The 11,987-nt window shown below is 38.4% G+C and overlaps 1 protein-coding gene across 4 annotated transcripts in view; it reads left to right on the forward strand.

Annotated features, from left to right (window-relative positions):
• The window catches only part of FBH1 (F-box DNA helicase 1), a 193,164-nt gene that overhangs the window by 105,749 nt on the left and 75,428 nt on the right, over positions 1 to 11,987 (forward strand). For all 4 annotated transcript variants that reach the window (XM_053716416.1, XM_053716414.1, XM_053716415.1 and 1 more), the window contains one exon: positions 1,074 to 1,161. In XM_053716416.1, coding sequence (XP_053572391.1) covers positions 1,074 to 1,161 — 88 coding nt within the window. The remainder of the gene's footprint in view (positions 1 to 1,073; positions 1,162 to 11,987) is intronic.

Raw genomic sequence — 11,987 nt, forward strand, 5'->3', positions numbered from 1 at the left:
CCGCACTTGCAAGAAGTTTAAAATAAGGAAACCGCTTCAAGCACAGGAGGAAAAACAGAATAGTTAGTATCAACTATGTTAATATGGGTTGTACCAGCAGTTTAATGTCCCTTTAAACACACTGTTAAAATCCTCACCACACAGGTAATGCGCTATTGGCCTGGAACATACACGCTGAGCCAATCAGAGCAGCACATATGTGTAGCTGAAATTTGTTCATTGTATTCAGCCCAGGGTAAGTAGCGCATTGCTCATCCGATGTTAAAGGGACAGTCAAGTCAAAATGAAACATTCATGATTCAGATAGGACATTTAATTTGAAACAACTTTTCAATTTACTTATATCATCAAATTTGCTTTGTTCTCTTCGTATTCTTAGTTGAAATCTATCTCATATGCTAATTTCTTAACCCTTGAAGGCTGCCTCTTATCTTAGTGCATTTCACAGTTTTTCACAGCTAGAGGGCGTTAGTTCATGTTTGCCATATAGATAACATAGTACTCACGCCTTGGAGTTATTTATGAGAGCGCACTGATTATCTAAAATGCAAGTCTGTCAAAATATCTGTGGTAAGGGGTCAGTCTGCAGAGGCTTAGATATGATGTAATTACAGAGGTAAAAAGTATATCAATATAACTGTATTTAACTGCTGCAAATGGATTAAACACATAGTAAAAGGTCAGCTCAAGAGCAGCAATGAACTACTGAGAGCTAGCTGAACACATCTTGTGAGCCAATGTAAAGAGGCATATGTGTATAGCCACCAGTCGCCAGCTCGCTTCCTGTAGTGCATTATTACTGCTGAGAATATTGCAAAATGACAGCAAGAGAATAAAGTCAATTTAAAAAGGAATGCTTAATGGGAATTAATAAAATAGGGACTTTTTATACTTCGAATAAAGTCCTCTCAGATGAACTGCAAGATTTATCATGTCCCGATTTCAATGCTGAGGGCTTAACCCTCTGCTCTTGTGGAAATGAGATGAACTTTCAGTTCAGTGACATTTTGATTAGTGTTGTTTAGATTGTGTTCAGGGTTTCCTACCTAACTGTATCCTTTTTATTTATTTAGTTTGCAAAGCTTCAAGCAATCGCAATCTGGAACAATATGAAACTTCTTCATAAAACCAACACGCCAGCTTACAAAATGACGCATGACGGTACGTGCTTACTCACAATTTCTACACCTTTTCTGCTTTTATAGGTGCATTGTACTCACATATTTCCTGTTCTTTATATTATAAAAATAGCAATTAGTTCTTGCATCAATAAGAGTAATCATATGCTATTTAAATTGAGTGTTCTAGGGCATCACTTGCATTGGTCACTGCTGTGTTAAAAGAAAAGTCTAGTCAAAATTAAACTTTCATGATTTAGATAGAGCATGCAATTTTAACCCCTTAGTGGCCAGACCATTTTTAAATTTTCTTACCCTTAACCCTTTGAGTGCTAATGTCGGCTCTGAGCCGTCACAGAGTTTCCCACTCTGGTGCTAATGACGGCTCAGAGCCGTCACTAGCACTCTCCCAACTTGAGGGAGCTCTGGGGGCTCCCACCCGCTCCTACCCTGGCGATCGTGCCTGCAGAGTGACAGGCATCGCCGGGGCTTCCCGTTTTGCGTGGTGACGTCACGCGCAATAACGCGATGACGTCACTGTGCAACTTTATTTATACTTAACAATGTTAAGTATAGGAGCAAGGGGCATACTGCTTAGAAGCCTGTATTTCAGGCATCTTAGCAGCTACAGACCCCCAAGACCCACCATTGGAAAGGTAATCGGCTAACCCTTCCAACAGTGTAAGTCTTGAGGGCCTGGAAAAAAAAAGTTAAAGGGTTAAGAACCAGGGCTATTTTTATAATTTTGCGATATTTGTGTTTAGCTTTAATTTTCCTCTTATTTACTGTACCCACACATTATATACTGTTTTTCTCACCATTAAATGGTATTCTAAAGATACCCTTATTTTCAGCATATCATATAATTTACTATAATTTTTTTTATAAAATATAATAGAATAAAACACACTTTCTTTCATGTAATTAGCAAGAGTCCATGAGCTAGTGACGTATGGGATATACATTCCTACCAGGAGGGGCAAAGTTTCCCAAACCTCAAAATGCCTATAAATACACCCCTCACTACACCCACAATTCAGTTTTACAAACTTTGCCTCCGATGGAGGTGGTGAAGTAAGTTTGTGCTAGATTCTACGTTGATATGCGCTCCGCAGCAAGTTGGAGCCCGGTTTTCCTCTCAGCGTGCAGTGAATGTCAGAGCGATGTGAGGAGAGTATTGCCTATTTGAATGCAGTGATCTCCTTCTACGGGGTCTATTTCATAGGTTCTCTGTTATCGGTCGTAGAGATTCATCTCTTACCTCCCTTTTCAGATCGACGATATACTCTTATATATACCATTACCTCTGCTGATTCTCGTTTCAGTACTGGTTTGGCTTTCTACAAACATGTAGATGAGTGTCCTGGGGTAAGTAAATCTTATTTTCTGTGACACTCTAAGCTATGGTTGGGCACTTTGTTTATAAAGTTCTAAATATATGTATTCAAACATTTATTTGCCTTGACTCAGAATGTTCAACTTTCCTTATTTTTCAGACAGTCTGTTTCATATTTGGGATAATGCATTTGATTTAATCATTTTTTCTTACCTTCAAAAATTTGACTTTTTTCCCTGTGGGCTGTTAGGCTCGCGGGGGCTGAAAATGCTTCATTTTATTGCGTCATTTTTGGCGCGGACTTTTTTTGGCGCAAAAATTCTTTTCCGTTTCCGGCGTCATACGTGTCGCCGGAAGTTGCGTCATTTTTTGACGTTATTTTGCGCCAAAAATGTCGGCGTTCCGGATGTGGCGTCATTTTTGGCGCCAAAAAGCATTTAGGCGCCAAATAATGTGGGCGTCTTATTTGGCGCTAAAAAATATGGGCGTCGCTTTTGTCTCCACATTATTTAAGTCTCATTTTTCATTGCTTCTGGTTGCTAGAAGCTTGTTCTTTGGCATTTTTTCCCATTCCTGAAACTGTCATTTAAGGAATTTGATCAATTTTGCTTTATATGTTGTTGTTTTTTCTCTTACATATTGCAAGATGTCTCACGTTGCATCTGAGTCAGAAGATACTACAGGAAAATCGCTGTCTAGTGCTGGATCTACCAAAGCTAAGTGTATCTGCTGTAAACTTTTGGTAGCTATTCCTCCAGCTGTTGTTTGTATTGATTGTCATGACAAACTTGTTAAAGCAGATAATATTTCCTTTAGTAAAGTACCATTGCCTGTTGCAGTTCCTTCAACATCTAAGGTGCAGAATGTTCCTGATAACATAAGAGATTTTGTTTCTGAATCCATAAAGAAGGCTATGTCTGTTATTTCTCCTTCTAGTAAACGTAAAAAATCTTTTAAAACTTCTCTCCCTACAGATGAATTTTTAAATGAACATCATCATTCTGATTCTGATGACTCTTCTGGTTCAGAGGATTCTGTCTCAGAGGTTGATGCTGATAAATCTTCATATTTATTTAAAATGGAATTTATTCGTTCTTTACTTAAAGAAGTTCTAATTGCTTTAGAAATAGAGGATTCTGGTCCTCTTGATACTAATTCTAAACGTTTGGATAAGGTATTTAAATCTCCTGTGGTTATTCCAGAAGTTTTTCCTGTTCCTAATGCTATTTCTGCAGTAATTTCCAAAGAATGGGATAAATTGGGTAATTCATTTACTCCTTCTAAACGTTTTAAGCAATTATATCCTGTGCCGTCTGACAGATTAGAATTTTGGGACAAAATCCCTAAAGTTGATGGGGCTATTTCTACCCTTGCTAAACGTACTACTATTCCTACGTCAGATGGTACTTCGTTTAAGGATCCTTTAGATAGGAAAATTGAATCCTTTCTAAGAAAAGCTTATCTGTGTTCAGGTAATCTTCTTAGACCTGCTATATCTTTGGCTGATGTTGCTGCAGCTTCAACTTTTTGGTTGGAAACCTTAGCGCAACAAGTAACACATCATGATTCTCATGATATTATTCTTCTTCTTCAGCATGCTAATAATTTTATCTGTGATGCCATCTTTGATATTATCAGAGTTGATGTCAGGTTTATGTCTCTAGCTATTTTAGCTAGAAGAGCTTTATGGCTTAAGACTTGGAATGCTGATATGGCTTCTAAATCAACTCTACTTTCCATTTCTTTCCAGGGTAACAAATTATTTGGTTCTCAGTTGGATTCTATTATTTCAACTGTTACTGGTGGGAAAGGAACCTTTTTACCACAGGATAAAAAATCTAAGGGTAAAAACAGAGCTAATAATCGTTTTCGTTCCTTTCGTTTCAACAAAGAACAAAAACCTGATCCTTCATCCTCAGGAGCAGTTTCAGTTTGGAAACCATCTCCAATCTGGAATAAATCCAAGCCAGCCAGAAAGGCAAAGCCTGCTTCTAAGTCCACATGAAGGTGCGGCCCTCATTCCAGCTCAGCTGGTAGGGGGCAGGTTACGTTTTTTCAAAGAAATTTGGATCAATTCTGTTCACAATCTTTGGATTCAGAACATTGTTTCAGAAGGGTACAGAATTGGTTTCAAGATGAGACCTCCTGCAAAGAGATTTTTTCTTTCCCGTGTCCCAGTAAATCCAGTAAAAGCTCAAGCATTTCTGAATTGTGTTTCAGATCTAGAGTTGACTGGAGTAATTATGCCAGTTCCAGTTCAGGAACAGGGGATGGGGTTTTATTCAAATCTCTTCATTGTACCAAAGAAGGAGAATTCCTTCAGACCAGTTCTGGATCTAAAAATATTGAATCGTTATGTAAGGATACCAACGTTCAAGATGGTAACTGTAAGGACTATCTTGCCTTTTGTTCAGCAAGGGAATTATATGTCCACAATAGATTTACAGGATGCATATCTGCATATTCCGATTCATCCGGATCATTATCGGTTCCTGAGATTCTCTTTTCTGGACAAGCATTACCAGTTTGTGGCTCTGCCGTTTGGCCTTGCTACAGCTCCAAGAATTTTTACAAAGGTTCTCGGTGCCCTTCTGTCTGTAATCAGAGAACAGGGTATTGTGGTATTTCCTTATTTGGACGATATCTTGGTACTTGCTCAGTCTTTACATTTAGCAGAATTTCATACGACTCGACTTGTGTTGTTTCTTCAAGATCATGGTTGGAGGATCAATTTACCAAAAAGTTCATTGATTCCTCAGACAAGGGTAACCTTTCTGGGTTTCCAAATAGATTCAGTGTCCATGACTCTGTCTTTAACAGACAAGAGGCGTCTAAAACTGATGGCAGCTTGTCGAAACCTTCAGTCACAATCATTCCCTTCGGTAGCCTTATGCATGGAAATTCTAGGTCTTATGACTGCTGCATCGGACGCGATCCCCTTTGCTCGTTTTCACATGCGACCTCTTCAGCTTTGTATGCTGAATCAATGGTGCAAGGATTACACAAAGATATCTCAATTAATATCTTTAAAACCGATTGTTCGACACTCTCTAACGTGGTGGACAGATCACCATCGTTTAATTCAGGGGGCTTCTTTTGTGCTTCCGACCTGGACTGTAATTTCAACAGATGCAAGTCTCACAGGTTGGGGAGCTGTGTGGGGATCTCTGACGGCACAAGGAGTTTGGGAATCTCAGGAGGTGAGATTACCGATCAATATTTTGGAACTCCGTGCAATTTTCAGAGCTCTTCAGTTTTGGCCTCTTCTGAAGAGAGAATCGTTCATTTGTTTTCAGACCGACAATGTCACAACTGTGGCATACATCAATCATCAAGGAGGAACTCACAGTCCTCTGGCTATGAAAGAAGTATCTCGAATTTTGGTTTGGGCGGAATCCAGCTCCTGTCTAATCTCTGCGGTTCATATCCCAGGTGTAGACAATTGGGAAGCGGATTATCTCAGTCGCCAGACGTTGCATCCGGGCGAATGGTCTCTTCACCCAGAGGTGTTTCTTCAGATCGTTCAAATGTGGGAACTTCCAGAAATAGATTTGATGGCGTCCCATCTAAACAAGAAACTTCCCAGGTATCTGTCCAGATCCCGGGATCCTCAGGCGGAGGCAGTGGATGCATTATCACTTCCTTGGAAGTATCATCCTGCCTATATCTTTCCGCCTCTAGTTCTTCTTCCAAGAGTAATCTCCAAGATTCTGAAGGAATGCTCGTTTGTTCTGCTGGTAGCTCCGGCATGGCCTCACAGGTTTTGGTATGCGGATCTTGTCCGGATGGCCTCTTGCCAACCGTGGACTCTTCCGTTAAGACCAGACCTTCTGTCACAAGGTCCTTTTTTCCATCAGGATCTGAAATCCTTAAATTTAAAGGTATGGAGATTGAACGCTTGATTCTTCGTCAAAGAGGTTTCTCTGACGCTGTGATTAATACTATGTTACAGGCTCGTAAATCTGTATCTAGAGAGATATATTATAGAGTCTGGAAGACTTATATTTCTTGGTGTATTTCTCATCATTTTTCTTGGCATTCTTTTAGAATTCCGAGAATTTTACAGTTTCTTCAGGATGGTTTAGATAAAGGTTTGTCCGCAAGTTCCTTGAAAGGACAAATCTCTGCTCTTTCTGTTCTTTTTCACAGAAAGATTGCTATTCTTCCTGATATTCATTGTTTTGTACAAGCTTTGGTTCGTATAAAACCTGTCATTAAGTCAATTTCTCCTCCTTGGAATTTGAATTTGGTTCTGGGGGCTCTTCAAGCTCCTCCGTTTGAACCTATGCATTCATTGGACATTAAATTACTTTCTTGGAAAGTTTTGTTCCTTTTGGCCATCTCTTCTGCCAGAAGAGTTTCTGAATTATCTGCTCTTTCTTGTGAGTCTCCTTTTCTGATTTTTCATCAGGATAAGGCGGTGTTGCGAACTTCTTTTGAATTTTTACCTAAAGTTGTGAATTCCAACAACATTAGTAGAGAAATTGTGGTTCCTTCATTATGTCCTAATCCTAAGAATTCTAAGGAGAAATCGTTGCATTCTTTGGATGTTGTTAGAGCTTTGAAATATTATGTTGAAGCTACTAAATCTTTCAGAAAGACTTCTAGTCTATTTGTTATCTTTTCCGGTTCTAGAAAAGGCCAGAAAGCTTCTGCCATTTCTTTGGCATCTTGGTTGAAATCTTTAATTCATCTTGCCTATGTTGAGTCGGGTAAAACTCCGCCTCAGAGAATTACAGCTCATTCTACTAGGTCAGTTTCTACTTCCTGGGCATTTAGGAATGAAGCTTCGGTTGATCAGATTTGCAAAGCAGCAACTTGGTCCTCTTTGCATACTTTTACTAAATTCTACCATTTTGATGTATTTTCTTCTTCTGAAGCAGTTTTTGGTAGAAAAGTACTTCAGGCAGCGGTTTCAGTTTGAATCTTCTGCTTATGTTTTTCGTTAAACTTTATTTTGGGTGTGGATTATTTTCAGAAGGAATTGGCTGTCTTTATTTTATCCCTCCCTCTCTAGTGACTCTTGTGTGGAAAGATCCACATCTTGGGTAATCATTATCCCATACGTCACTAGCTCATGGACTCTTGCTAATTACATGAAAGAAAACATAATTTATGTAAGAACTTACCTGATAAATTCATTTCTTTCATATTAGCAAGAGTCCATGAGGCCCGCCCTTTTTTTGGTGGTTATGATTTTGTATAAAGCACAATTATTCCAATTCCTTATTTTATATGCTTTCGCACTTTTTTATCACCCCACTTCTTGGCTATTCGTTAAACTGAATTGTGGGTGTGGTGAGGGGTGTATTTATAGGCATTTTGAGGTTTGGGAAACTTTGCCCCTCCTGGTAGGAATGTATATCCCATACGTCACTAGCTCATGGACTCTTGCTAATATGAAAGAAATGAATTTATCAGGTAAGTTCTTACATAAATTATGTTTTTTCTAACTTTGACCCCCAAAATCTGTTACACATCTACAACCACCGAAAAACACCCATGCTAAATAGTTTCTAAATTTTTGTCCTGAGTTTAGAAATACCCAATGTTTACATGTTCTTTGTTTTTTTTTTGCAAGTTATAGGGCAATAAGTACAAGTAGCACTTGGCTATTTCCAAACCATTTTCTTTTCAAAATTAGCGATAGTTACATTGTAACACTAATATCTTTCAGGAATCCCTGAATAATCCTTTACATGTATATATTTTTTTTTGGTAGACAACCCAAAGTATTGATCTAGGCCCATTCTGATATATTTCATGCCACCATTTCACCGCCAAATACAATCAAATTAAAAAAAAAAATCATTAACTTTTTCACTAACTGAAATTATTTACATACAGGTTGTGCAATTATGGCACAAATCGTTGTAAATTCTTTTCTGGGATCCCCTTTGTTCAGAAATAGCATATATATATATATATATATATATATGCTATTTGGCATTGCTTTTTAGTAATTAGAAGGGCGCTAAATGCTGCTGTGCACCACACTTGTATTATGCCCAGCAGTTAAGGGGTTAATCAGGTAGCTTGTAGGGTTAATTTTAGCTTTAGTATAGAGATCAGCCCACCCCCTGATCCCTCCCTGCCCCCCCTCAAACAGCTCTCTTCCCTCGCCCACCTAACAATTGTCACCACCATCTTAAAGGGACAGTCAACACCAGAATTTTTGTTGTTTAAAAAAGGTAGATAATCCCTTTATTACCCATTCCCCAGTTTTACATAAACACAGTTATAATACACATTTTACCTCTGTAATTACCTTGTATCTATGGGTCTGCAAACTGTCCCCTTATTTCAGTTTTTTTTTTACAGACTTGCATTTTAGTCAATCAGTGCTCACTCCTAGGAGCTTCAAATGCATGAGCTCAATCTTATCTATATGAAACACATGAACTAACACCCTCTAGTGGTGAAAAACTCTCAAAATGCTTTCAGATTAGAGGCAGCCTTCAAGGTCTAAGAAATTAGCATATGAACCTCCTAGGTTTATCTTTCAACTAAGAATACCAAGAGAATAAAGCATAATTAGTGATAAAAGTAAATAGGAAAGTTGTTTAAAATGACATGCCCTATTTAAATCATGAGGTTTTTTTTAACTTGACTGTCCCTTTAAGTACTGGCAGTACTAAAATAAAAGGCATTTCTTTCATGTAATTGGCAAGAGTCCATGAGCTAGTGACATATGGGATATACAATCCTACCAGGAGGGGCAAAGTTTCCCAAACCTCAAAATGCCTATAAATACACCCCTCACCACACCCACAATTCAGTTTTACAAACTTTGCCTCCTATGGAGGTGGTGAAGTAAGTTTGTGCTAAGATTTCTACGTTGATATGCGCTTCTCAGCATTGTTGAAGCCCGATTCCTCTCAGAGTACAGCGAATGTCAGAGGGATGTGAAGGGAGTATCACTTATTTGAAGGTTCTCTGTTATCGGCCGTAGAGATTCATCTCCTACCTCCTTTTTCAGATCGACGATATACCATTACCTCTACTAATAACTGTTTTAGTACTGGTTTGGCTATCTGCTATATGTGGATGGGTGTCTTTTGGTAAGTATGTTTTTTATTACTTAAGACACCCCAGCTATGGTTTGGCACTTTATGCATTTATATAAAGTTCTAAATATATGTATTGTACTTATATTTGCCTTGAGTCAGGTTCATGTATTTCCTTCTGCAGACTGTCAGTTTCATATTTGGGGAATTTAAACATTTTAAGAAATGTTTTTCTTACCAGGGGTTTAGTCTTTTTTTCAATTGACTACTTCTTGCTATTGCGGGTATTAGGCCCGCGGGTGCGTCAAATGCTAAACTTTATTGCGTCATTCTTGGCGCAAAAAAATTTTTGGCGCGAAAAAATACGTTTATGACGCAACTTCGTAATTTCCGGCGTCATACATGACGCCGAGACCTTTCACATGGCGGCGTCATTAGTGACGCAAGTGTGTCATTTTTTTCATTATTTCAATATCCCATTGATGTTTGCCTCTTGCTTTTTTCTCTATCAGAGGCCTATGCTTTTGCATTTTTTCCCATTCCTGGAACTGTCATATAAGGAAATAGTTAATTTTGCTGTATATGTTGTTTTTTTCTCTTACATTGAGCAAGATGTCCCAATCTGATCCTGTCTCAGAAGTTTCTGCTGGAACATTGCTGCCTGACATCGGTTCTACCAAAGCTAAGTGCATTTGTTGTAAAAGTGTAGAAATTATTTCACCAAATGTCATTTGTAATAGTTGTCATGATAAACTTTTACATGCAGATAGTGTTTCCATCAGTAATAGTACATTGCCAGTTGCAGTTCTTTCAACTTCTAATGTGCATGATATACCTGTAAATTTTAAAGAATTTGTTTCTGATTCTATTTTGAAGGCTTTGTCTGCATTTCCACCTTCTAATAAACGTAAAAGGTCTTTTAAAACTTCACATTTAGCTGATGAAATTTCAAATGACCAACAACATAATAATTTATCCTCTTCTGATGAGGATCTATCTGATACAGAAGATCCTTCCTCAGACATTGACACTGACAAATCTACTTATTTATTTAAAATAGAGTATATGCGTTCTTTATTAAAAGAAGTGTTAATTACTTTGGATATTGAGGTAACCAGTCCTATTGACGTTCAGTCTAATAAACGTTTAAATGCTGTTTTTAAACCTCCTGTGGTTTCCCCAGGGGTTTTTCCTATTCCTGAGGCTATTTCTGATATGATTTCTAGGGAATGGAATAAGCCAGGTACTTCTTGTATTCCTTCTTCAAGGTTTAAAAGATTGTATCCTTTACCAGCAAAATCTTTAGAGTTTTGGGAAAAAATCCCCAAAGTTGATGGGGCTATTTCTACTCTTGCTAAACGTACCACTATTCCTATGGAAGATAGTACTTCCTTTAAGGATCCTTTAGATGGGAAGCTTGAATCTTATCTAAGGAAGGCCTATTTATATTCAGGTCATCTTCTCAGACCTGCTATTTCTTTGGCTGATGTTGTGGCTGCCTCAACGTTTTGGTTGGAGAATTTAGCGCAACGAGAATTGGATCCTGACATATCTAGCATTACTCGCTTACTGCAACATGCTAATCATTTTATTTGTGATGCCATTTTTTATATTATCATATAATTGATGTTAGATCCATGTCTTTAGCTGTATTAGCTAGAAGAGCTTTGTGGCTTAAATCTTGGAATGCTGATATGACATCTAAATCTAGATTACTATCTCTTTCTTTCCAAGGTAATAATTTATTTGGTTCTCAGTTGGATTCTATTATTTCAACTATCACTGGAGGAAAAGGAGTTTTTCTGCCTCAGGATAAAAAACCTAAGGTTAAATCTAAGGCTTCTAACCATTTTTGTTCCTTTCCTCAGAATAAGGAACAAAAACTCAATCCTCCTCCCAAGGAATCTGCTTCCAATTGGAAGCCTTCCTCAAATTGGAATAAATCCAAGCCATTTAGAAAACCAAAGTCAGCCCCTAAGTCTGCATGAAGGTGCGGCCCTCATTCCAGCTCAGCTGGTAGGGGGCAGATTAAGGTTTTTCAAGGATTTTTGGATAAAATCTGTCCAAAATCAATGGATTCAGAGCATTGTCTCTCAAGGGTATCGAATAGGACAATTAATATCCTTTAAATCCCAATGTTCAACTCTCTCTGATTTGGTGGTTAGATCACCATCGTATAGTTCAAGTGGCCTCTTTTGTTCGTCCAACCTGGACTTGACTGTGATCACAACAGATGCAAATCTTTCAGGTTGGGGAGCTGTCTGGGGATCTCTGACAGCACAAGGGGTTTGGAAGTCTCAAGAGGCGAGGTTACCAATCAATATTTTAGAACTCCGTGCAATTTTCAGGGCTCTTCAGGTTTGGCCTCTGTTGAAGAGAGAACCGTTCATTTGTTTTCAGACATACAATATCACAGCTGTGGCATATGTCAATCATCAGGGTGGGACTCACAGTCCCCAAGCTATGAAAGAAGTATCTCTGATACTTGCTTGGGTGGAATCCAGCTCCTGTCTAATTTCTGCGGTT

Source organism: Bombina bombina, chromosome 6 (assembly GCF_027579735.1).
Source record: "Bombina bombina isolate aBomBom1 chromosome 6, aBomBom1.pri, whole genome shotgun sequence".
Taxonomy (NCBI): Eukaryota; Metazoa; Chordata; class Amphibia; order Anura; family Bombinatoridae; genus Bombina; species Bombina bombina.